Source organism: Carya illinoinensis, chromosome 1 (assembly GCF_018687715.1).
Source record: "Carya illinoinensis cultivar Pawnee chromosome 1, C.illinoinensisPawnee_v1, whole genome shotgun sequence".
Lineage (NCBI taxonomy): Eukaryota > Viridiplantae > Streptophyta > Magnoliopsida > Fagales > Juglandaceae > Carya > Carya illinoinensis.
The window spans coordinates 19426659-19453494 of NC_056752.1; the positions used below are offsets into that span (position 1 = coordinate 19426659).

The following is a 26836-nucleotide window of genomic DNA, read 5'->3' on the forward strand; positions in this document are numbered from 1 at the left end:
CCTTCCCTCTATATATATGGGTAGGACTGATTTAGATGCATGGGGTCCCAAATGGTTTTGGGACCGTATGGCAGAATGGAGTGATTGGATGGCTATAAAAAAAAGGTTGGATTTATTAGCTTTTGTTGACTTCGATTTGAAGAAGTAGGCATAATATTATATATATATATATATATAATATTGTTCATTATTGTATTAATGTTGCAATATATTATATGGTAGCTAGCTTGATATATAATCATTGTATTTCCATGCCAATCCAAAATATCAATGTTATATATATAAAAAATAACATCATAATTGCACACTAAATATATATATATAATATATGATACATTTAAAAAAAGTATAATTATTTGTTAGTAGCACACTAAGTATATATATTATTGATGTGAAAGCTAACACATCATCAATTAATATATACACATTGATTACATTAATTAAGCTAATTTGATATTTAATTTTCCTAACAGAAAAATTAAACTTTGACGATCATGTTTTCCCTACACGATCGATCAAAGTGCTACTCCATATATAATAATTTCATGGCAATTGACATCGTCATTTGTTGCTCCCTAGCTTGCTTTAAATGCTCTTAATTTGTTATAAGACTCATGTTAGCCTGTCCACATGCTTTTAATTTGCTTTAAATGCTCTTAAACTAATAGAGGCCACGATTATCAAGTGGTCGGGCAGTAACAAAACAGAGGCCACAACTATTATTTATGGCAGGTCGTTGCCAAAATATTACAAAATCTTATGCCCAGTTTTTAGATTCGTTGCATTAACATAACAACATGTTTGAGTACATATAGATCATATAATTAAATAAAAAATCATTTATAAATAATTTCAGAAGCATTATATTTTTTACATATGGACCGAGCTACCATGCCGTCCTACAATTATATCTTTTTATTTTTTATATTTTTTAAATATATATAAATATTTTTAAAAAATATATTAATACTTCAAAAATGAAAACATAAAAACATAATGAGCGGTATACTTAAACGACACAATTGAATGGACAAAGTAACTTTTTCCTTTACATATATGGACATTGCTACGTCCACGTAAGTTTTTTACAGAAAAGTTTTATAGATCACTGCAAAAGTTTTAAAATAAAACTTTTAAAATTACAGAAAAGTTTTAAAATAAAAAAATTACATATTCATTTAAAAATTTTTACTTAATCACTAAGAGAAAATAAAAAATGAAAAAAAAAAAATTTTCGGTAGATGATTTCGGTATTTGTGAGCTTAATATTTTCCTACATATATATAGATAAGATATTACACTTATATATATATATATATATTGTATAAAAGATATATTATTGCTTTGGCCATCCCGGAAAATGAGAGCTGGTCCACGAGACCGTACACTGAACTCTCTTCTAGACCTGGTATGGTATGTGGGAAGAAAATCAACAGTAACTTTGTGCGAGCCCGATAGAAAAAAGATACACGTATCTCCTAGTCCAGCCAATCTCTGCCGCGGAATCAACTAGAATCCAAATGGCGGAGTTCGTCGAATTGGAAGCGCAAGACGGCGTCCGAATGCCGTGGAACGTGATCCCGGGCACGAAGCAAGAAGCCAGCAACTGCGTGATCCCAATTTCGGCCATCTTCACTCCGATCAAGCCCTTCCAAAACATGCCAGTACTTCCCTATTCCGCACTACGCTGCCGCACCTGCCGCTCCGTTCTTAACCCCTTCTCCATCGTCGATTTCGCCGCCAAGATCTGGATCTGCCCCTTGTGCTTTCAGCGCAACCACTTCCCCCCTAACTACTCCTCCATCTCCGACGACAATCTCCCTGCCGAGCTCTTTCCCCAATACACCACCATCGAGTACGACCAAACTCCCTCCTCGCATGTGCCTCCTTCCCCGCCTGTGTTCATGTTCGTAGTCGACACGTGTATGATTGAGGAGGAGATGGCTTTCCTCAAGTCCTCGCTATCCCAGGCTGTAGATTTATTGCCTGATAATTCGCTGGTTGGGCTGATCACGTTTGGTACTTTCGTGCACGTCCACGAGTTAGGATTCGGGCAGATCCCCAGGACGTATGTGTTCAAGGGGTCCAAGGACGTGTCCAAGAACCAGCTTCTTGATCAAATGAGCTTTTTTACCAAGAAGCCCAAGCCGGCCACCGGTGTCATTGCTGGTGCTAGGGATGGGCTTTCCTCTGAGAGCATTTCGCGTTTTCTGTTACCTAAGTCTGAGTGCGAGTTCACCCTGAACTCGGTACGAAGCATAATTATCAACTCTTGTTTTTTATTCCCTGCTTCCTTATTATTATTATTATTATTTGATAAGTATCCCTGCTTCCTTATTTACTTGTATATTATTCATTTCTTCTCTTGTTGGGCTTAATTGAATAGGTTTTGGAGGAGCTACAGAAGGATCCTTGGCCTGTGCCGGCGGATCTTCGGGCTACTAGGTGCACCAGCACGGCATTGAGTATTGCGGCGAGTTTGTTGGGAGCCTGTGTTCCTGGTTCTGGGGCTAGAATTATGGCGTTTATTGGCGGGCCTTCAACGGAAGGCCCTGGTTCTGTAAGGATGGATGGTTTCTTTTGTTCTTTTTCGTGCATAATGTGAATCATATTTTAGTTTTTTGAGCTAAGCCTATTCAGTTGAGTTCAGCCGGTTTAGTCCAAATTCATTGATATCATATTCCCACGCCCTCCCTGACTGTCCATCATGTTCCTGCACCCCAATTAGGCTACCTCAGAGTTTATGGGCACCCTCTGTTATTTCATAGACTTTTAGAAGATTTATAATTAGGTTGTTGAAGGGGATCTGCTAATTATTTCAATCATTTCCTGGTATCATTGATGAGTGTTTAGAATGAGGGAAAGTAAGAATCAAGCTTTTCTTGTCCTTTCTCGAATGTAGGACAGAAAGTTGAGTGTCGTAAAATCTAGTGGACAGTGAGGGAGGGCGTGGGAGAGTAGGTCTATTTAATGTTTGGAAAGAAAAAGAAAAGAAAAGAAAAGAAAAGAAAAGAAAAGAAAAGCTTGCTGCATCAGTTGTTACCCTCTTGGCCTCTTGTGGTTACTTAAACTGGCAAATGCTAAGCAGTAAGCTTTGCACCACAGAAGTGTTGTCTATAACTAACATGGGAATTGCTATTTTCTTTTTGTGCTTTCGAACAGTGGATGTCTCCTTGCTTTCATGTGCTAGTTGATTAAGGATATCTGCATATGAAATACTTGCATTTTATCTCTCTGCTTTTGTTCTTTTTTTGTTATTAATCTTTGGTTTTTAGTGGTTTTTGGTTAGTATATGGGAATTTGGAAGTTCTGCTGAGCTATGCATTATGAAACTTTTGCAGATAGTGTCAAAAAATTTGTCAGAACCAATTCGTTCTCATAAGGACCTGGATAAAGATTCTGCTCCACTTTATCACAAAGCTACGAAGTTTTATGAGGGACTTTCAAAGCAGCTTGTACATCAAGGACATGTGCTTGATCTTTTTGCATGTGCACTCGACCAGGTAATACTTAACTTTCACATCTGCTCCATTCACACACTACATATTGAGGCATCTGTATTAATCAGGGTGAAAGCCACAATCCAAGTACCCAAGTCCTTTACTTAACTTTCACATCTGCTCCATTCACACACTACATATTGAGGCATCTGTATTAATCAGGCTGAAAGCCACAATCCAAGTACCCAAGTCCTTTAATTTGTTTTTGATGAGTACAAGTCCTTTAATTTGTATGAGGTAGATGAAGAATTTTTTTTTGATAAGTGGTAGATGAGGAAGATGAAGAGGGCATAATCTTTTGGTGACATTGTGGATGGTCCTATGCTTAATTTTTGATACGTAATCAAAGTGTATTAATTAAAGAATGGGCAAAGCCATGTGAAGTACAAAAAATGCACTAACTACGTAAGGAGCATAGATACAAAGAAATCATGGAAATCTTGGCCATTACAAATAACAGTTGTGGCCCAAGTACAAAAAGTTCTAAAAAAGAAAGCTATAAGTTCCTCCCTCGATCTGTCTTTGTCCTCAAAAGTCCGATCATTATGCTTCTGCCACAAACACCACATGATACATATAGGAATCATCTTTCATACAGCCTTGATCTGTTGATTGCCTCTTAGATCTGTCTAGCTAGCCAAAACGGCCACTATTGTCTCAGACATAACCCAACTCAAGTCTAGTCTACTAAATACCTCGTTTCATAACCCTCTAGCCATGTCACAATGTAGTAGAAGATGGTCCACCGATTCACTCTCATTCTTACTCATGCAACACCAATCTACGATGATCACCCTTCGTTTCCTCAAATTATCTCTTGTGAGGATCTTACTCGAGGAAGCAGTCCACACAAAAAATGCTGCTTTCAGAGGCGCCTTATGTCTCCAAATTTTTTTTCAATGAAACTGAACAGGGAGTTCATGTGAAAGGGACTTATAGAACGAGTGAACCAAGAACACACCTTTACCTGTAGGTATCCACCACAATAAGTAGGCATGCTAGTTGTTCGGTTTGAGAGTACAAAACACTGAAAAAGGCTTCATAGCTGTCCATTTCCCAATCATTTGCCGCCGGGCTAAAATTAATGTTCCACTGGATGTTTTCCCCTGCTATTACCATGACATTCTCCACTGAAGCATCCTTAGCATCTGCGACCCTGAAGAGTTCAGGAAATAGTTCCTTTAGAGCATCATTACCACACCAAGAATCATACTAGAATTTGATCCTAGTCCCATCTCCTAGTCAAAATATTGAGTGCTGAGAGAAGACCCCCCAACCTCTTATATGTTTCCACAACCTCACTCCATAAACCCCTCACTTCATTGGTACATCATCCCCCCATAAACTACCATATTTGCTCTCAATCACCACCTTCCACAGGGTTTTTGGTTTTTTATGAAATCTTCATAGCCATTTTCCAAGTAACGCCTGATTAAAGATTTTCAAATTTCTAATGCTCAAACCACTATTAGAGAGAGTACTACAAACCTTCTCTCACCTGACTAGGTGGAATTTAAGTTCCTCACCTATTCCACCCTACAAGAAATCCCACTGTAGTTTCTCAATACAGAGTGCCACACTTGTAGAAATAGGGAACAAGGACAATAAATAGGTCAGTAGGTTAGATAATGTACTTTTTATCAGGGTAATTGTGATGCCCCCAGTTTCTGTTTGGGATTGAACAGACATCTGAAGTGTCGGGACATGCAACACATGGTTACCTATCCCTGTTCATGGCATATAAAATGTAATATTCCTAACATGCATTTAGCTTTATGCAATATTCGCAGTTGATAATTTTTTTTAAGCAATATTATGCACCAAACTTATAATATCCCCAATAGTTAAATTGTAATCTAAGTATACTTAACAAAATAAACATCAACGATTTCAGTACTAGTCTCAGAAGACTATAATTTAAAAAATATGGAAAACCAGACTCCATATTTACATTACCAAAATACACTATTGAGGAAGTTTATTGAATAACTCGTGTAACTCGACTAATGAGGCCAAAATACTGTCCAAAAATTAACTATGGAAGCTATAAGCTTCGTGTCGGGTCTGCAGCGTCTAGTCAACCTCCTCCAGTCTACTAGTGTCCGCTTCCTGCTCTGATTCTGACACATCTTCTACTATTCGGGGGGAATGGTAGCACGATCTCAGTAAGTTAATAGGAAATTCTCACATAGGTTAATGATGCATGCATAGTAGTAAAAGTATGAATGCATAACTAAAGTTTTAAGTAAGCATAACATAACTTGACAGATAGCATGAAATAACTGACATAACCTGAATTGACACATGAATTGAATTTGACTTGACATGACATGAACTTGAACTTAAAACATAATATTGACTAACAACGTAACATGAACGTGAACTTGAAATATTTTATATGGACTTAAAACAGAGCATGAACGTGAATATACATAATATAAATATGAACTTGAACTTAACATAAACCTGATCATAATATAACATAAACGTGAACTTGAGATATAATATGAACATGAACATAACATAACATGAACCTGACCTTGAACATAACATGTACGTGAACATAACATGACATGAACGTGAACTTAAAACATAACGTGAACATGAACCTAACATAACATGAACGTGAGTTTGAATATAACATGAACGTGAGTTTGAAAATAACATAAACGTGAACATAACATGATATGAACATGAATTTGAAACTTAACGTGAACGTGAACATAACATAATATAATGACAGATTATACTTCTTCAGTGTAGTACTCGGCAGCCCATAGTCTTGACCGCAGTACAGTTAGCGCGTATCATCCTTTTGTAGTACGACAGATTATACTCCTCCACCGTAGTACTTGGCATTGCATAGCTTTGACCGCAGTACCAGGCACTACGTATTATCTTTAACCGTAACATAACTTAACATAATTGTAAATTATACTCGATCACTGTAGGACTCGGCAACGCATAGCCTTGACCGTAGTACTAGGTAGCGCGTATCATCCTTGACCGTAACATAACTTAACTGATTTAACTATTTGTAGTACGTTAGATTATACTCCACCTTAGTACTCGGCATCGCATAACCTTGACCGCAATACTAGGCAGCGTGTATCATCCTTGACCGTAGTACAAATTAACTGATAATTGAAACTTAATTATTCTCAAAATACGCAATTGTATTCAAGATGAAATGTGACTGGAATACGAAAGAACAGAAGTACTGATGTCACATAACATGACTTGAACATAACTTGAGAGACATAACTTACTTGAGATAGAAACATTTCATAGCATGACATAACATGTAACAGTGAATATTATATGATATGACATACATGTAATAGTGAATATTACGTGACATGACATACATATAACAGGTGGCATAACGTAATATGACACATTTGTAATATATAACAATATGTGACCGAATAGATTGTGTAACGGATAAGCATTCCTGATAGAATAAATCATGACAGATAAACATGTAATGACGTGGCATGACATTGCTTGGCTTGGTGTATATGATAACATACATACATAAATTGTAGTTTCCTTACCCGTCACACATGCACAGTAAACTGATGGTAAGTTAGAAGCTAATTTACCTCGATCGTCGCATTCTATTAGAATAAAGCGCAGAACACGAGAAACTGAAAATAGTAATTCTAAAAAATTAGACATTTAATTACTAACAATTAGAAGCATAGAAACAAGTTAACTTAGAGTAAAATTACCATTTTATCCTCTACATGTGAGAAAATGACCATTTATCTCTAACTTAAGGATTTCACATCCTAACTCCAAAAACTTCCAAAATTTACATTTCTCATATAAATTTTGTCCTAAACTTAAATATTAACTCAGAAAAATTTAAAACAAATCGCAACTATGGAAAACACACTATAACCGAAATATCTATAGATCATTTCTTTTGATTTTTATTGCAATTCCTTCCAATTTTGGAACTCATGTTTAAACCAAAATTTTGTAACAAAGATCTTCCTGTTCTAAGTTTAAAACTATACTTAAAACATCCATATAAAAAAAGCTAATAATCAACACCAAACTTTTTATAAAAAGATCCAAACCCTTGAATCACAAGTTTTGACCCAAAATCAAAACATCTCCAAGAACTTCAAAAAATCAAATCTTACTTCTAACATATTCATAATATCATCTTAAGATCAACCATGCTTTAAATCATCAAACTAAATTCACCAAAATAACAAAATAATACTTGAGTTTTTGGTTTTACACTTAGTCTAAAAACAAAATTTTTTTTCTTAACTAGTTTTGATCAATCTCTTGATCCATGGCTTAAAAAGATTGAGATCTTCAAACTAAAACATCACATGGTTTAAAAATATGTCCTAAAGAAGATCATACTATCAAACTTAAAATCACATGCCTAAAACTCAATAAAACATGGATCTAACCCAAAAATATCAAATCTTAGTCCTAACTGAAATCCTCTTGCATAAAAAAATCATATCTTTAAAACTAATAATAAATATTTTCAAAATAACATCCTAACATGTATATAAGAAGCTTAGAATTATCACATAAAAATATCAAATCCTTTGGAGTAGGATTAAACCATGAAATATTTAAATTTTCTAAAAACAAAAACTGTTTTTCCACTTCCAGTTTTCAAGTGTGTAGATCTGAGGAAATCTATTATCAAAAGCTTTAGACATGAAATAAAACCTCAATGAACATTCATAAATACATGCTAACAACACTCCATAAAATTTTCGGATCAAGATATGTCTATTAGTTTGGTCAAAAATTTTAAAGCATTACATACTCTCCAGTTTTACATCCAAAATGACATTTCCATTGTTAAAAATACTTTTTACTAATTAAATGACCACTAAATGAGATTAGTAAATGACCACTAAATGAGACAAATAAGATATCCAAGGAAACTAGATTAAAAAACGAACAACTTTTATGAAAAGTCATTGTGCGAAAATACTTACAAAGGGTCGGAAATCTCCACTCAAAAAGACTTAGAAAGACTCAGAAATCTGCCCGAGAGAGCTCTTTTGGGTCTCTCTAAGAATGGGGTTAAGAAGTGATGAAAGGGAAAGAAATGTGTCTTGCATGACTTTAGACTTATGGAGGGGGGAGATATGAGCTTGAATGACTCTTGATTGGAGGTGACTATGTGACATAAAGTTGAGAATAGCGAGGGACAAAGGACTACTTGCAGAAGCTGTAAGGTATGGAGGTTGATGAGGTGGATTTCTTCTTCACATTAGGGCACTATTGGGTGCAGCCAAGGGTAGTGGATGATATGCCATGTGGGGGAGGAAAGTTCTTCAAGAAGTTTTGCCAAGGTGGCCAAATTCGAGGTTTTGGTGGGTCTCAACCAAGTGGACTTCAATTTGGGGTTTAAAGTAAGTTTGGTTAGGATTTGAGATGCTATCAAACCCAAATCCAATTTTTCTTGACCCAATTAAATTTTTAAGGTTGGATAATGATGTCATAACAAGGATTTGATAAGTTAATAGTATGTGGAAGTGATTTAATGAGGTGATTAAACACAATGCTAGAAATTGGATCAAAAAGGGTTTGGAGGCCAACTTTAGGGCGTCGGTTTTCAACCAAACTTTTGGGATTTCAATTGGATTCCAACCATTTAGGGTCTCGCTAGAGTTGAAATCCTCTTTGGTCTGGCACAATTTGGTTTATCAGATGATTTTTTTTTTTTTTACTTAGGTGGCATGATCTCACACCTTGATTTCCTTCTCAAATCCATCTAATGGTTCATTTTTGTGCCAAGTGTCTAATACTATTCATACTGTGTGTCTAAGATCTTGCCAAGTGTTTAAATAAAACTTCTCTAACCTAATTTGGACATTCCAAATTGGGATTTTGAAAATACTGCACTTAGAACACTTATTGAGGTTAATATTCACTTCAAAAAAATGCATATTAAACATAGTATTGAAAAATCCTAAATATTCATATTAACCTACAGTTAAAATCGTTTACCAAAACTCAACTCCGAAGTGCCCCTAAAAATAATTTCACAGTTTCGAATAGGCGTTTCGTCCGAAATTATGAAAATAGATTATTACGCCATAAAATCCTAAATAATTAACTGAGTCTAGTGGCGCAGATCATAACATATTTTGACACTTTTAGTTACCTCAAATAATTAAAATCACATTTCTGGTACCACAGTGACTGATAACACTGATTATGTTGGCAGACTAAAACCTGTGTGATTGGTCAATTCGTGAAAACTAATGGGGTTTTCACGAAATTCCTAAAGTCAATAGAAATTCCAACAATGAATTTCTAGTGGGTTGTTACAGTAATCCTACCTCCTTTTGATAGGTACATTCTCTTCCAGCCTGTTAAACGACACTCTACTCTCTCAATCATTGTATCCCACACAAAAGCTGTTTTCGAGGCAGCCCCCAATGGTAGGCCAAGATATGACATAGGGAGCGAGGCAATTTTACACCCAGAGTATTAGCCAACTATTTGAGGTGCTGTACCTCTCCAATAGGCACCATCTTTAATTTGTCCAAGTTCACTTTCAACTCCGAAGTTGCTTCAAAACAAAGTAGGAGAGCCTTCAATACTCGAACCGGATTATGGTTAGCCTACAAAAGATTAGAGTGTCATTTGCAAACAATAAATGAGAAATATTAATTAAACCCCCTCTTGGGGATCCAATCGAGTAACCAGTCACCCGTCCATTGGCAACCAGGGTTGAGGTCACTCAAAGCCTCAATCACAATAACAAAGAGTAAACGAGACAACGGATCTCCTTGTCCTAGATCTCGTGTGCTATTGAAAAACCTGTTGGACTTCCATTTATTAGAATTGAGAATTTCACTGTAGATTTACACCAACAGATCCAAGATCGCCATTTCTCTCCAAAGCCACACCTCCTCAAAAGGTCGATAAGGAAATCCCAGTTAACATGGTCATATGCCTTCTCCATGTCTAACTTACAGATAATTCCTGCCTTGCCAGCTTTCAAATTACTATCCAGACATTCTTTCGCAATGAGAACCGCATCTAAAATTTTTCTCTCTTTTACAAAAGCGTTTTGGGGTTTTGAGATTATCTTTCCCACTACTTCACTAAGGCGATTTGCAAGTACCTTATAAATAATCTTGTATACCCCATTTATAGGACTAATGGGTTGGAACTCCTTGATCTCCGCAGCCCTAGCCTCAACCAGACTAATAGGAAAATTTTAAAATACTTTCCCAATTTAAAATTGTCCGCTAATTTTAAAGATGAGATTTAGAGCTTCAGGCTTAAAACAGAATGTGTGACCAATCCAAGAGGAATCGAGCCGGTTGGTCACAAGTTGTTGAAGCAAAATAGCTACCCTCGACGGAATCTTTGTCTACCGGATGCTCTTTGATGGAAATGGGTTATTAACACAACAGTTGATAATGTTGTTGGAAGAGTTGAACATTGAACAACCCTCTCTTGGACCGGCTGTGACGCCCCCAAATCCCCACGCCCGAACACGGGGAAATCGAGACGTCCGGATGGTGACAACCCGGGTCACCATCCCATCGACGGTGCCAAGTGTGTGCAGAAGCAACAAATGTGCACGGAATAACACGCAGCGGATAACAAAAGTCATAACTAAGTACCAGAATTGTTCTCAACGTAATACAAGCTGTTTAAAACGTACATAAATAAAATATTACAAAACACGCATATAATAAAATATCAAATACAAAGCATAACATCAGCAACCCGGCGGAGCCGCATCCTCGGGCTCAGCCTCCTCCTCCTCCTCCTCGAACTCTGCACCAAAAGCTACGGAACCAAAAATGGTACCGCAGGTAAGTAAACCCAAACACCACCAGATAAAAACACATAGAACTCAAACAATATGGATGCAAGAAAAACAAATGCACATGCCTCGCAAAACCACATTTTTACCACGCACGCCAAAAACCCATTTGGCCCAATAAAAACATATGCTTAAAAACCACGTCTCGCCATTATCCCAGATAATGGCCTAAACCACCATTTTCCCAGAAAATGGATCAAAAGCCTCAAAACCAAAACTCGCCATTTTCCCAGAAAATGGCCCGCATCCGAAAACCATAAAAACACACCGGTTATGCATGCACCATGATCTCTCCTAGGGATCATCCGCACACCCTGGCTATGTGCCACACCGCAGGTAAGGACCGCGCATGTGACACCTAAACGAGTGATGCCCAGACTCGCGCCCTGCGCGTACCTGGCCAAGCCATCCTCTAGCCCTCGCCAGCGAAGGCCACGGAGTCGGTGAGTAGAGCGATGCCCAGACTCGCGCCCCGCGCGTACCTGGCCGGGCCATCCTCTAGCCCCGCTCCCGTCGTCGCCCAGCGACAACTCAGGGGACGTCACTCAGTATTATCCACTCCCGAGTGACCAGAGGAGCTCCACCGAGATAATAACCCATCCCGGCTTGGGCTCATGAGACACACGCACCCGAAAATCCATTCACGCCAACAAAACAAGATTTCTCAAATAAAATAAAATACACGTGCATGCCCCATGCAAATGCAATTATCAACGCACAAAACAAACAACCAATCATAAAACAATAAATCAAGCAACTCCGTCCTCCATCCATCTGACCCCCGAACTCCTCGGACTCAGTCCGGAATCAACCAACCAGCAAATTAAATAATTGAAAGTGCAATATATATTTAAATCTGAAAATAGGGTTTGGAAAATACTTACAGCGCTATATGACAATTTTAGAAAACACGCGGCGTTGCAAACGGCGCCGGAAAAGCAACGTCATAGTGAAAATTCACTGTGGCCGTGGGTTGTGAAAAACCCACTTTTGAACGGGGACAAACTAGGACACGAAATTGATAGGGAATGGTCTAGGGATGGTTGTGAAGCTATTGGAAGTGGTGGTTGGCCGTGGGTGGCGGCGGAATCGCCGGAAATAGGCCGGATTTCCCAAAAAGGAAAGCTAGCTCGTAGGAGCTGTTCCGGTGGTCGTTGGAGGCCGGAAATGGGTGGGTTAGGACGGCAAGGGACCGGTGATAAAGTGGTGAAGAAATGGTGGCCGGAGGTGGAGCGACGGCGGCGGAACGGAGGAAAAACCGTGCGGCTTTGTTAGGCGTTTTCTAGCCAAACGGCCGGCCGGATGGGGCTGAGGTTCGGAGGGGTGGTGCTCCGGAGGGAGACGAAGAGGATGGTGGGGGTGGTGTCGCCCACGGTGGCCGGACGGCGCTGGGTCGATGGTGAGAGGAGTCCGGCCGTGGGTGAGGAGAGAGAAGAGAGAGAGCTCGGGGGGGGGGTCGACGCAGGGGAGAGGAGAAAAAAAAAGAAAAGAAGAAAAAAGAAAAAGAAAGGAAAAAGAAAAGAAGGGAAAAAGAAAAAAGGAAAAAAGAGAAAAAGGAAAAAGATGTAAAAAGAAATGAGGTCCAATCCTCACTCCGGGAAAACAAAACAAACCGCCGAAAAGGGATTAAAAACCACAAAACATCTAAAAGAAATAAAACACAACGTCAAATAAATTAAAAACCAATTTTAAAACGCAATTAAATTAAAATAATTAAACTAATATATTAATTAAAATAAAAACAATTATTTCAGCGAAAATACACTCAAAAGCGGGTCATCACACCGGCCTAAAAGTTCTTTTCTTGACCTCGTCTTCTCATTCTAGTGGACTATGACATATTAAAAAACTCACTAAAAGCATCAATCTCTCAATCTTGTCCTGTTTGAATGAAGTTAACGTTCGACTGGATAATATTACTCAACAGATCCAGTTATTTGCCACAGAAACATCCTTAACACAAGCAAACCTATACACGGCTGGGAAAACTTCCTCTAGGACATTATCTCTACACCACAAATCATGCTTGGATCTAATCCTGGGTCCATCTCCCACTTCAAATCTGATTTAGTTGGAAAACTTTCCCCTACCCTTTACTAGTATTCTTCCAAAGAGCTTCTGCATGCGGTCTTTGTACCTCAGTAAATGACCCATAAATTTTTTAGATGTCATGAATACTAGATCTGGATTTTAACATGATGATTTGCACACGCCAACCTTGTATGTACATTTTGGAGAAATTTTTACCCTGCATTGAAATGAAAGGTTAGATGGACTTTATTTGTTGATTAACCGGAAGCAGAGATGAGCCTTCCCACTTGTTTTTCCTACCTTGCAAGTATATCAGTTTTCCATTATTGCGACATTGTTCCTTTCAGGTGGGAGTTGCTGAGCTTAAAATTGCAGTTGAAAGAACTGGAGGACTGGTTGTGCTTGCAGAAAGTTTTGGCCATTCAGTATTTAAAGATTCACTCAAACGTGTTCTCCAGGCGGGTGACTATGATCTTGGTTTATCATCGAAGTAAGGGTTCATTTAATTCATTTTTTGTCATTTAAATATTACTAGGTGAAATGACAAATTGCAATTATTGTTTTGAGTCTTAAGATGTATATAGTTGGTAAAACTTAGATTCATAAACTTCTTTGGTCAGTGTTTGAGTTTGGTTATTGCAATAAAGATTGTACAGCTGTTTTCTAGTTCTGCTTTCAATGGGATCATGTCAGTAGCTTCTTATTGACCAAAAACTCTCTTGAGTTTAAATGTGAAAATGACCAGTGGTGGAGGATTACTGAGAGCAGTCACAGGGTCACTATATTTATTTCCAGTGATGTCGGTGCTATGGACTGGTTGGCATCTGCGGTGGGAGCTTGCGGAGCATTTGTTGGTTCCTCTGAGTTTTATAAAACTCGTAGAAAGGGGAACCAAGTGCTGGTGGTCCAAAGATGAAATAATAGATTCGGTAGGTTCTTGACATTGTTGGAGTTTGGACAAGAAAAGAGGCATGGTTTCATCGCTATTCCAGAAGGGTTGAAGGGCGAGGGGTGGAGGAGGTTTGTAGAATCGTTGAGAGAGGCTGTTTTGTTCTCCTCTTTTTCGGGCATAAATAACAGAGTACCTGATAAGCTTGTTTTTGCTTCTCATGTTTCTGCAGGACAAAAGGGGTCTTTTGCAGAGGTTTTGAAGAAGCTGCTGCCAAGTATGGAGGGCAGAAGGGAGGCTAATTGGGTGGCTGGTGGGAAGGTTGTGCAGTTGGTATTGCAGTCGCAGTAGCAGTCATTTCACATTCTGAAATGTGATGGTATGTCTCCCACGGATGGCTCTTTAGGGCTGGAGAGGAGTTCTCATTGATGGCCATGTAGGATGCATTATTGGACATGAAGGAAAAAGTGGACTTTATGTTGAATTGGGTAGCGGTGGGACTGGGCTTGTTGGGCTTTGATGGCTTAAAGAAGGGCCTTTTGGGTAAGTAACATGGGCCAGCCTCTAGTGTGGTTTGTAAGAAGGCTCAAGATTTGAAGGGTAAAAATAAAGTGGATGGGTCGGGCTTTTGGTTAAAAGCCCGAAACGGGTGTGTAGGGTTAAGAGTTGTGCTGTTGTCTTAGGAATATCAATTTTGGCCTCCTCTTCTACCACTCTGGTGCCGATACTTGCTCTGATGGTCTCTGGCGACTCCCCTGGTGGTGTGTCGGAAATGAAGTTGTCGTTGGAAGTGGAAGAGGGTGAATTTGTGTTACGGAACGTTGAAATGGAGGTGATGAATGGTGGGGAGTTTAATCCGTTTGTGTCTCTAGCTTCTTTGGCTAAGGGTGTGCATCTGTTGGATTTGGTACCCATGTTGCTTAAGCCTGTTTTCCAGTTGATGTTTTTTTGCAACATGAGCTGGATGATAGCTTGGGTTTGGCTATTTTTGGAGACTTGCAATAGGATGTATTACCTGGAGGGGACTTGGTTGAGCCCAATTTATAGTTGGTTTTATTTGAGGGGGAATGTTTTGATGAAAATGTGGGTAGCCCGACTCCCTTATAGACTCTTCTGCCTCGATCTTCAACTAGAATGACCTCGGATTGGGTTTTAAAAAAGGTTGAAGAATTACAGGCCTATGTGGGGATATCTTGTGATGGTTTTGAAGAGCAATCAAAGGCTCTTCTTGTTGGAATGGAAGTTGGTCGTTCCTTGGCTTTGAAGTCAGCTTCCAAGAAGGAAAGGGAGTTAAGAAGATTAAAATGCTCCGTTCATTATGATACCAAGGAGGGAAGGTAAAGCTCCTGGCTTGGATGGTTTTTCAATGACCTTTTTTTCAAGCTTGTTGGGATGTTGTGAAAGAAGATGTGATGCGGGTTTTCAAGAATTCTTTTCCTTTCATAAGTTTGAAAAATCTCTTAATGTCACATTTATTGCTCTCATTCCTAAGAAATATGGGGCTACAGAGTTGATGGATTTTCGTCCTCTCAGTCTTGTAAGTGGGGTCTACAAGATAATTTCGAAGGTGTTTGCTAATCATATGAGTACGATAATGGAACAAATTATCTCTAAGTTCCAAAATGCTTTTGCTCAGGGTAGACAAATACTTGATTCTTTTCTGGAGGTTCTTTATTTTTAATTTTATTATAATTATATTCTGGAGTTCTTTGTGAGCTTGATATGAAAAAGGCGTATGATCATGTCAATTGGGAGTTCCTTTTCTATATGCTTGGGAGATGTGGTTTCGGGGAGAGGTGGTGTGCGTGGATTAGGCATTGTGTCTCTATTGCTCAGTTTTCATTGTTAGTTAATAGAAATCCTTGTGGTTTTTTCCATAGCCCTTGCGGTTTGAGACAGGTGGACCTGTTGTTCCCTTTCCTCTTTATTATTATCGTGGAGGCATTGGTATGGTGGGTTGCTGTTATTACCAGTTTTTTTTGTTTTGTTTTTGTTGTGTGGGGGGGGGGGGGGGGGGGGGGTTCTCTCTGGTTTTTTGGTGGGAAATGCTAACAATGGATCTATCACACTTTCTCATCTTCTCTTTGTAGATGTCACTTATTTTTTGTGATGCTGATCGTGGGCAGATTCAAGCCCTAAGGGCTGTGTTACTATGTTTTGAAGCTGTTTTGGGCGTTAAGGTGAATTTGGGTAAGTTTGAGGTGGTTCTGGTGGGGGAGGTGTAGAATATAATTTGTTTGGTGAGTCTTTTGGGCTATAAAGTTGCTTCTTTACCATTGAAGTATGTAGGCCTTCCGTTGGGGGCATCCTCCAAGGCTAAGGCTATTTGGGATTGGGTGGTTGAAAAGATTGAGAAGAGGTTGGCGGGTTGGAAGCAGCTGTACTTATCAAAAGGGTTTATAATTACTTTAATTAAAAGTGCATTTTCCAACCTCCCAACTTATTATTACCTATCTTTATTTCCATTGCTTGCAAGGGTGACAAACTGGATTGAGAAGTTATGTCGTGCATTTTTTTGGGGTGGAATGGGGGAGGAGACTAAATTTGATCTTGTTAGTTGGAATAGAGTTTGTTCTACTATTTCTAATTGAGGTCTGGGGGTCTGTAATTTGAGAATTTTCAACAAGGCTTTATTGGGGAAGTGGCTTTGGAGGTATCAATCGGAAGCGGGGTTGTTGTGGAGGGAGCTTATAGATTGGAAATATTGGAGTGATTGGGGGTTGGTGTTCTAAGGAGAGCCTAGGGGGGCTTATGGTGTGAGTCTTTGAAAGTTTATTGGAAAGGGGTGGGAGAGCTTTGTTAATCATGTTAACTATGCTGTTGGAGAGGGTTCAAGGATTTATTTTTGGTTTGATGATTGGTGTGGTGACCGGGCTCTTTATAGGGTGTTCCCGGCTATTTTCAATAGGCATGCATCTGTTTCTGATTTGTTAGTCCGTTCTAATGGATCCTTGCAATGGGATGTTTGTTTTATTAGAGCTGTACAGGATTGGGAACTTGATGATGTTTCAGTGTTTTATATTCCCTGGGTATTGGGGGTAATGAGAGGGATAGAATGTTGTGGAAGCCAATTGGAAATAATAAGTTTTCGGTTTGGTCGTATTAGAAGCTGTTGACTGTTCAACATAGTCCTCCTTTACCTTGGAAGTGTATTTGGAGGTCTCATGTGCCTTCCAAAGTTGTATTTTTTTTCTTTTTTTTATATGGACAGCATCACTTGGGAACATTTTGACGATCGATAACTTGAGGAAGCGTGGCTTTATTGTTATGGAGTGGTGTGTTGCGTAAGAAGCATGGGGAATCTGTGGATCATCTACTTTTGCACTGCGAGGTAGCAAAGGCTTTGTGGGATGGAGTTTTTTGTAGAGTTGGGTTGGCTTGGGTGATGCCTTTGAGAGTTGTAGATCTGATTGCATGTTGGAATGGGCTACGGAGTTGCTCTCAAGTGGCTGCTGTGTGGAAGATGCCTTTGTGTCTTATGTGGTGTATTTGGTGGGAAAGGAACGGGCGTTTTTTTAATGATAAGGAGCGCACCTTGGAGGAAATTCGGAATTTCTGTGTACAAGAATTGCAATGGTTTTCTGCTATAGTGATTAGTGGAGCTTCAGCTCATTATTTTTTGTTCTTGCTTTCTACTTTATAGAATGTATTTAGGTGTTTTATTTTGTGTATACGTCCTGTGTACATGGGTTTTGCCTATTTCATTTGATGAATAAAATTGTCTTTCATACTTACAAAAAATAAATAAATAAATATTGTACATATAGTTTTCAAAAGAAAAAAGAAAGTATTGAACATATGTATTTTTGACCGCCTCATTTTGTTTTTATCAGCATGTACTATATAGTCTGAAATTATTTTCACATCAATTTTTTCCTTTTCTTGTACCTTTTTTGCAAGAAGAAATTTGTTGAAAGTATATTTTTTTTATATCTTCAGTTTGTTCTAGTACTGCCAAAAGTGTGTGACCAATATAATATGTGAGACCATGTTGAGACTTGATATGCTGTATGAATATTTTTGATCTTGTAATAAGTGTGTAGTGGGCTGAAGATTTCAATCTTACATTGGTGATACCAATTTGTATCAGGGATGGGAATTAGTATCTCCTGGAGTCTTCATCGTATATGATGTTGACACTCCAGTGAAATGTAATACAATATTTATTTGAATAAGGGTGCAATATTATCATATTAATTTGCATTTGCTTGCTCAATATGATTATCTGGAGCGCAGGGCCGTCCTAGTTGTTATCTTTCACTTTATATTGTTTGCAGTGGTATTTTTGAGATAAACTGCTCAAAAGATATCAAAGTTCAGGGCATTATTGGCCCCTGTGCATCTCTTGAAAAGGTATAATTCGAAGAGCTTTTCAGTGGGGTGGTTTCTCTTTCCAAGAGTTGCATTTCAGATGTTTATTTATTGGTCACTTTTTGCAGAAAGGTCCTTTGTGCTCAGATACTGTCATCGGCCAAGGGAGTACTACTGCATGGAAGATGTGTGGCCTTGACAAAGCTACATCTTTATGTCTTATTTTTGAAATTGTAAATAAGGAAAGCCCGGATGCTACGATTCAATCAACAAGCAATCAGTTTTACTTCCAATTTTTAACTTAGTATGTACTCTAAGCTTATGCTCTCAATAAAATAATTACTTTTTGTGCCTAGCATTGATGGGATGTTCTTAATCCTTGCGTATGTTTTGCTGCAGCTATCAGCATTACAGTGGTCAAATGAGACTACGTGTTACAACTCTTTCAAGAAGATGGGTTGCTGGGCCTGGAAGCATACAGGTACAATTTGTTTAGTTGTTTGTTTGTTTGATTGTTTTGTTTTTAACTTTGTTCCATTTGTTTTTTGTATTGATATTTTTGGCGGATGGTCATGGTTTCTGAAGGAGTTTTCATCTGCTGTTAATAATTTCACCACATATTGGATTTTCACGTATATGGGTGTATAGTGTATTTCTTTATCTCAATAGAAAGAAGCCGTGATTTTGTTGTCGTAGACATAATCTGTGTTATCTGTTGCCTAGATAAAATAAGGCATTGATTATATTGCAGTGTCTGAAATTTCAGTTCCTTTTTTTTTTTTTTTCTTTTTTTTTTTTTTTTTGCCCTTTTTGATTGGCACTGGGTGTTCGAGAATAGTGTCCTGACTAATACCAGGGGTGCATAGGCCCTCGGCAAGGAGTTTCCTACAAGTGCACCTCTGGTAATTCAAGAGGAAATCCTCCAGTTCAATGACTCTTAGAAATTGTTTGCACCCAAGGGGATTGAACCTTAAACCTGGGGGGAGCATACCCTTGAGCCCGAGGCCTTTACCGCTTGAGTCAACCCCTAGAGAGTTGAAATTTCAGTTCTTAGGAGTGAACACTTAAAAAAATATATTTTTTCTTTGGTTTTATGCACCCATTTGCATCTGTTTTCTATTTATTAAGTAATATTCTTTTTTTATTTAAACCTGCCTGATAGAGGTTTGTGCAAATTGGCCAATGATTATTCTTTTTCCATTACAAGACCAAGGTTCTTACCACTTGAGTCAACCCTAGGGCTTCTTACCCATGGCTTTCACTAACCACCTAAAGCAAGCAAATAAGGACCTCAAATCATGCACAACACACAATGGCATCCCTCCCCCCCAGGGGTGCGGGGTTCCCAAAGTTATTTTTTGGGGAATACCTTTGGTTGTTCTTTTGGGTTTAAAGCATATAGTTCTACTCTATATGTAGGACTTGACCGCTGGATTTGACCAAGAAGCAGCTGCAGTAGTCATGGCACGGCTAGTTTCTTTTAAAATGGAAACTGAGGTAATGATCATCTTCTATGTGGCCTTTTATACTTGAATTTGAGATGGTTAACCTAAAATTATAAGAATATGGTATCATTTATTCTATATTATAATGATAGCGTAAAATATGTGAAGTTTCTACTTTAACATTAAATAATTCCTAATTTTGAATCCAGAATGATTCTCGTGTGATTGGGGCACCAATTACTACTTGCAAGATCTTGCTTTATTCCCTTAAATTATCAGCAATCCAGTATTTTCTTTTGCCCAATCTTAATATTCTCAATTTGTAAACTGATCAAATGCATACCTTCATACCTTAAAATATATCATCCCCCAACCCCCCCCTCCCACAAAAAAAAAAAAAAAAAAAAAAGAAAAAGAAAGAAAAAAGAAAAAGAAAGGAAGCAAATTTGGAGAGAATGACACACAAACTGAATTATTTTTAAGACAAATTGAAGAATATTTAATGGACAAATTGAAGATGATTATTGAAAATCTCATTTCTTACAAGTCAGTTTGTTGGACTTGTAAAAACACGTCATAAACTAGACTAACGGTCACCTGTTTAGATTTGACCCAGTGTTGCAATCCTTTGTTTGTTCAGCACATCTCATTTTCTTTCTCATGACTTATAATTTTTGTGGTCACAAGTAATGGCCTATTTAGTGACATGATGTAATTGGTATTCAGGCTGAGTTTGACCCTATAAGATGGTTGGACAAGTCATTAATACATCTATGTTCTCGGCTTGGAGATTACCAGAAGGATAGTCCATCCACTTTCAGCTTGTCTCCAAGACTTTCAATATTCCCCCAGTTCATGTTTCATTTGCGACGTTCTCAGTTTGTTCAGGTATATGGTAGTCTATTTGTCTATCATCTTATCTAGCATCCTTAAATTGTAGTTGTAACATAATTAACTACGATCTTGTCATACAACTCTTGTGACTTCTGTTTGTTACAGGTTTTTAACAACAGCCCTGATGAGACAGCGTACTTCAGAATGATACTGAACCGAGAGAATGTTTCCAATTCAGTTGTGATGATTCAGCCTTCATTGATTTCTTACTCATTTCATTCAGGCCCAGAACCAGCCCTTCTTGATGTGGCCACCATTGCAGCTGACAGGATCCTGCTTTTGGACTCATATTTCACTATCGTCATTTTTCATGGTGCAACAATTGCTCAGTGGCGAAAAGCTGGATACCATGATCAACCTGAACATCAGGTAGTTGTTCATATATATAGGGTAGCAGCACAAGCATTCTTGTCCATCTCTTATTAGGGTAGAAGGGCTGGGAAAAGAAATCAGGGTTGCAGGATTTTCTACAGCATCTGGTTTAGTAGTGTTTTGGGATAGCTACCGGTGGAAAGTATTAGGGAAGATAGGATTTCTAATTGTGGAAGGGAAGGCTAGTGGTGAAGGCCTTGGTCTTGGGGTCTCATTCCCTTCAAGGTCCAAGGTTCAACACCTCATGGGTGCAAACAATCCTTTGGGGCCACACCCCCTGGTGAAAAGCCAGCAATTTAACCAGTTCCATATAGGGAAACTTCAGAGGGTGCGGTGCACGGGACCAGGGTTTATTCTGCAGGGGTGGGTCCAAAGGGCCCTGCCTTGGAGAGGTTCCCCGATATCAAAAAAAAAAAAAAAAAAAAAAAAAGATTTGGAGATGAAGTAAAGAAGAAAACCAGGGATTAGGTGGCTGTTCTTTCGTAGAACCCCCCTTCCCAAAGGGTTAGGAAGCGGTTCAAAACCTTCATTAATAAAAATCAATGTAGCACTCATTGAAAAACCAAGGTCTTGTGCGCAGCGTAAACCTAAGCATCCTTACCTTCATTAATCAGAATCATAAGACTTAAAAGACTCCTTGGGTTTAACTATGAAGCCTATGTCTAAGCAAATAACTAGTGAAACTCATAAAGAAAAGTGAGTTAGACTTAAATCATACCAGGCAAATTTCCAAGTAGGCTTCACATCATCTAACATATGCCAAACTAAAATTTGGGGCTTCGAAGATTCTTTTTCACATATCTTATAGACTTTATAGGGCTATTGCCACATGTCTCCATCTTTCCCTGGCTTAAGAAAACTCGATCATAGCAAGATAAATGCATGTAATTGTTCATAGAGGTCAACGAGGCATTGGAGCTCATTATCAGTGATCCATTCTCAAGCCTGAAGTGAATGCCCTTCCATTTGATGAGACCTTTGATAGCTGTCTGTTTTAGCAGTCATGAGTTGGCAATCAATAAGATCTTTCAAATGGGGCTGGTGGGAGTTCAGCAACAATTATCTTCTGAAAAGTCAAGAACATAATATTGGTACCGATCTTCGTTATATTCTTCCAGGGCCTGCACTATTTGAATGAAGCTTCTTGTTTCACGCCTTTTGGATATCTTTCAGGCCTCATATGAACCATGACAAAAAAAGGACCATGACCATGCCTCCTTCCTTGAATTCAACAATTGTTATATGAAAATCAGCATATCCCTTTGTAGCTCTTGTTGCTTATGTCAATATTTCGCACACATTATCATTTAACTCACTAAAATGTTCAGAAAAATCAACAGCTTCAGTGCTAGGGTGGGTCTGAATAGTTAGAGGAACCAAATCGATTGGCATCCTGAGAAGGAAACCTGTCACACTCTCGAAGGGGCTGTGACCTTCATACCATTAACAGATATTATAAGCAAATTCAGTCATAGGTTCTTGGTCCCAGTTAACAACAGGTTCTCCAACAAGGCATTGAAGATCACCCAAGAATGATCAACAAATTTCATCTGCCCAAGTTGGGGGGATGAAAAGAAGATGAAAATTTTTGGAAAAGCTACTTGCACTTTTGTGTCTTGGAACTAATATATATTACTAAATAACATACACACACATATATAGGCACCGTCATCTTTTGGGAACTGAGGTAATCATTTAGGGGCATTTATGGTTTGGTGTTGGTCATCTTTTGGGTACTGAGGTAATCTGTTTTGGAAATTCTCCACCATTCCTGGGACGAAAAGAAAGAGGAAAACTTCAGGAAAAGCTACTAGAACTTTGTCACGAGGAGCTAATATAAAAATACATGCACATGCATAAATGTATATAATAGTTTAATGCACATGCATAAATGTATATTCTAGTTTAACAGTTTTTCTTCTATTCTGAAATATTCAAGTTTATGTTTGATGTGAACTTAAACACAATGCCATGGGTAATATTTGAAGCTTGGTGCCACATTTGTATGGTGCCCATGACATTTATATATTTAGGGGTGCAAATGAGTTGAGTTCAACTGAGTAGTGGGTGGTTAAGCTTTATTCAAACACGAGTCAAGCTCGAACTCTTCTTTGAGCTGGATTTTAGGTTCATGAACAGTTCATTTAATATTCAAGCTAGTTTGACTTTGTTCATAAGCTGCTTCATTTTGATAAAATGGATTATTTATATTGTATTTTATAACTTTATCTAAAAATTTCCAACAAACAAATTTTGAGTTTCTGTTAATATCTTTATTAAGTTTGTATATACATATATTATTTATAAGGATTCAAGTAACATCTTTAGTACAAGGAACGTGATTTCTTCTAATCTTACCTATCAAAGAAAGATTTCCTTAGTCTCTTTAAATATTAAAAATATTTTCATTATATATAGAGAGATAATACTATAAAAAATAATAAATACGAAGTTATTTGAGTTTATACGAATCAGGCTGAGTTTTATACGAGCATATCATTTAATAATTGATCATAATTTTGTGTTCATTATTTAATAATTGATCATAATTTTGTGTTCATTAACAACTCATTTTAATAAACTGATTGAGTTAGAATTGAGTTTGAGCCTGCCAATCTTGAGCGGCTTGTTGAGTAGCCTTATTTATTTATAGCCCTATGTACATTGCACTTGCTCGCATAAGTAGTCGCATGTATATGTTTAGACATAATTGGCCTGTTTGTGGCATGGTGGCTTGCATATTATGTCTAAACATGTATATGATGGAACCAAGGTCATTGATTTCGGAATTGTCCATCATCCCTCGAAATTACGTCCCATTACTGAGCTGCTTCAACCTTGTTTCTGCATGTGGGTTGATGGTTTTGTAGCAGAGGGTAAGCAGCAACACTCTGCTTCCCCGGCAACTGGACAGTGTTAAGATGGCCATTATTGTCCATTTCTGATTGTTCACCATCACATCAGCTTCAAAATTTGCTTTGCTGAAGCTAGCGTTTCTTCCATATAATGGATTGCTGATGGAGAAGGTGACCTAAGTGCCACTCTAGTAATTTCAGCATCAAAAGCAAAATTAATGCCGAGCTTTGGCTAAAGGCCCTATTTTTTTACATCTTTGCGTCACAACATGTTAGCGAAATTATTGAAGAATTTAATAAAGGATGTGTTGTTGGGCACATGGTTGACACTGCAACTGGCAAAAGGCTTGTCAAATCTGACTGCAGAGAGTGAGTGTTTCTGAAAATAGAGAGAAATTGAGGATTTTGGTCATTCTGTGTGGCTGTTGGGAACAAATATAGATTAACTGGCCTCTAAATCTAAGCACCTTCCTTGAAACTGACCAAGGTTGGTTGGTGTGGTGCGCGGTAGCCCAATTGTTTTTGTCTGCAGACTGAAACTCATGCATTTGGTCATTATGGCTAATGATAATATCTTTTGTCCTGGTATGTGCATTATAGTTTGAGTTGGCTTACCTGGATTCATGTTGTGAAATATGCTCTCGTCCCAATCTGATTTTGCCAAGGCCCTGAACATGATAGTCTTTTTCATGTATATCTGCATCAAGTTTAAAAAAGTAATCTCTCTTATATCTGGTTTTAATGGCTTGATCACATTCAAAATCTGTGTGCGTGCAGGCATTTGCTCTGTTGCTGCAAGCTCCTCGCAATGAGGCAGATGCCATATTTAAAGAAAGGTTTCCAGTACCTCGCCTGGTCATTTGTGATCAGCATGGCTCCCAGGTTAATACTCTTAATTTCTTGACTACACAAAGGTGTTCAATAAAGATGGGTCTTGGACTTGTAGGAATTTGTAATCAATTCAGATGTCCTTGACCTCGTTGATAAGTTGTAATCAATTCAGATTTGCACCTTAAATCTAGAGGAAGAACTAGTAATTAATATTTTTAAAATGTATAGGGCTGCTTCTTTCGGCTTACTGTTTTCTTTTGAAGAATTTTCTTCTAGCGAACAATGTGGAAATTTAGAGAACTGCTAAAAGTTGCTGGGCCTGTATATTTATTTTGGTCAAAGGGATTGTCTTTTTCATGTGTGACTTAATGTAATCATGACTTGATTTTGCAGGCTCGTTTTCTTTTAGCAAAATTGAACCCTTCAGCTACATATAACTCCGATGCTCCCCTACCGGGAGGGGATGTTATATTCACCGATGATGTTAGCTTTGAGGTCTTCTTGGATCATCTCCAAAGATTAGCAGTTCAATAATGTAGAATAGGGCTTTTCTGCAATTTTTTTTTTTTTTAATTTTTCTATTTTTGGCCCCTTCTCTGATCTCATGTATAGTAGATGCTATGACTTTAGTATTAAGTTTTGTTGTTGGTTGGGATTCATAATCGCAAATGATCTCTCTCTCTCTCTCTCTCTCTCTCTCTCTCTCTCTGTGTGAGACTTCAGGGTTTTACTTACTACCCGAATGTTGGGTTACCACCTGCACAGACAGGTTGTGATTATCTGTGGGTGTCTGGGTTAGAGCTTTAAAACATGGGATGGGCCCTGATTCAGAATGTTTTTGGATCGACTCTTGGCTGGAGTAAAGATTTTTACATCCCTAATTTAGACCACCATCAGCCAAACCTAGATTGGTTTATGGTTTGAGAGTCGGTTGGCTAGAATACTCATTTCAAAATAAATTTACATTAATTTTACATTTTTGGTGCATGCATGTGTTGGTGCCTTTATATATATTTTAACAAAAAGAGAATCATATTCTAATTTTATTGAATCCTCACTTGTGACGGAAAATATCTTTAACAGAGCGTCCTTGGGAGTTTGATAAGTCTCGAAACCAAAGTCTTATGCAATTAAATCTCAATATGCTATCAATTCAAAGAAGATAAATCAGCAAAACCGCTACATAACAATTAGGATTATAAATAGGCAAGATTAAATTAAGCTTGATTAATCATGAACTTTATAGTGAAATATCTAAAGTTAATAAAAATATAAGAGGAAATTATATTGTTAATACTATGCATGTTGCTTAAGCTCTTTTGATAATTAAGGCCTCGTTTGGTTACGCAGTTTAGATAAAATTAGATGAGATTTTTTGTTGAAAGTTGAATAAAATATCGTTAGAATATAATTTTTTAATATAATTTTTGTTTTAGGATATGAAAAAGTTGAATTATTAATTACATATTAAGTGGGAGTTTGGAAAAATTATAATGATTATATGGGATGAGATAGTTTGGTTTTGAATAATTAAACCAGCCCTAAGTAGCTCGTAAATAAACTTGATCTAGGTTGAATAATAAATACATTTGTTAACATGAAATGTAAATTGATAAAAGTTCAAACTTGACTCGTAATTAAATAAAATTAAATAAATAAGGTTTGATTACTTCTCGACTCTCTTGAATTTTGCTCATTTACACCAATAACAAAACTACACAAAAGAAACTACTTACAATTCAGCACAAGATAATCTACCTTGTCCAAAGTTAACACATACCTTTAATCTCCTTTACTGAAATATATCATTATACACTCTTGTCCCACCTTTAGCTCCGTCATTTGCAAGAGAACTTGCTATCTTCACT

At 37.8% G+C, this 26836-nt stretch overlaps 1 protein-coding gene and 1 long non-coding RNA gene across 2 annotated transcripts; both read left to right on the plus strand.

Moving 5' to 3' along the window:
• Nucleotides 1–1332: 1332 nt before the first annotated feature.
• On the plus strand, nt 1333–25637 carry LOC122312766 (protein transport protein SEC23). The gene is made up of 12 exons (XM_043127424.1): nt 1333–2249; nt 2387–2560; nt 3342–3503; nt 13719–13861; nt 18538–18613; nt 18700–18875; nt 18971–19052; nt 19991–20068; nt 20743–20904; nt 21016–21279; nt 24915–25019; nt 25362–25637. The coding sequence occupies exons 1-12, from the start codon at nt 1521–1523 to the stop codon at nt 25500–25502; spliced, it is 2292 nt and encodes a 763-aa protein (XP_042983358.1). The 5' UTR covers nt 1333–1520; the 3' UTR covers nt 25503–25637.
• On the plus strand, nt 13868–16489 carry LOC122312774. The gene is made up of 2 exons (XR_006243214.1): nt 13868–14391; nt 14493–16489. It is a non-coding gene; the product is annotated as an uncharacterized LOC122312774 (long non-coding RNA).
• Nucleotides 25638–26836: the final 1199 nt, after the last annotated feature.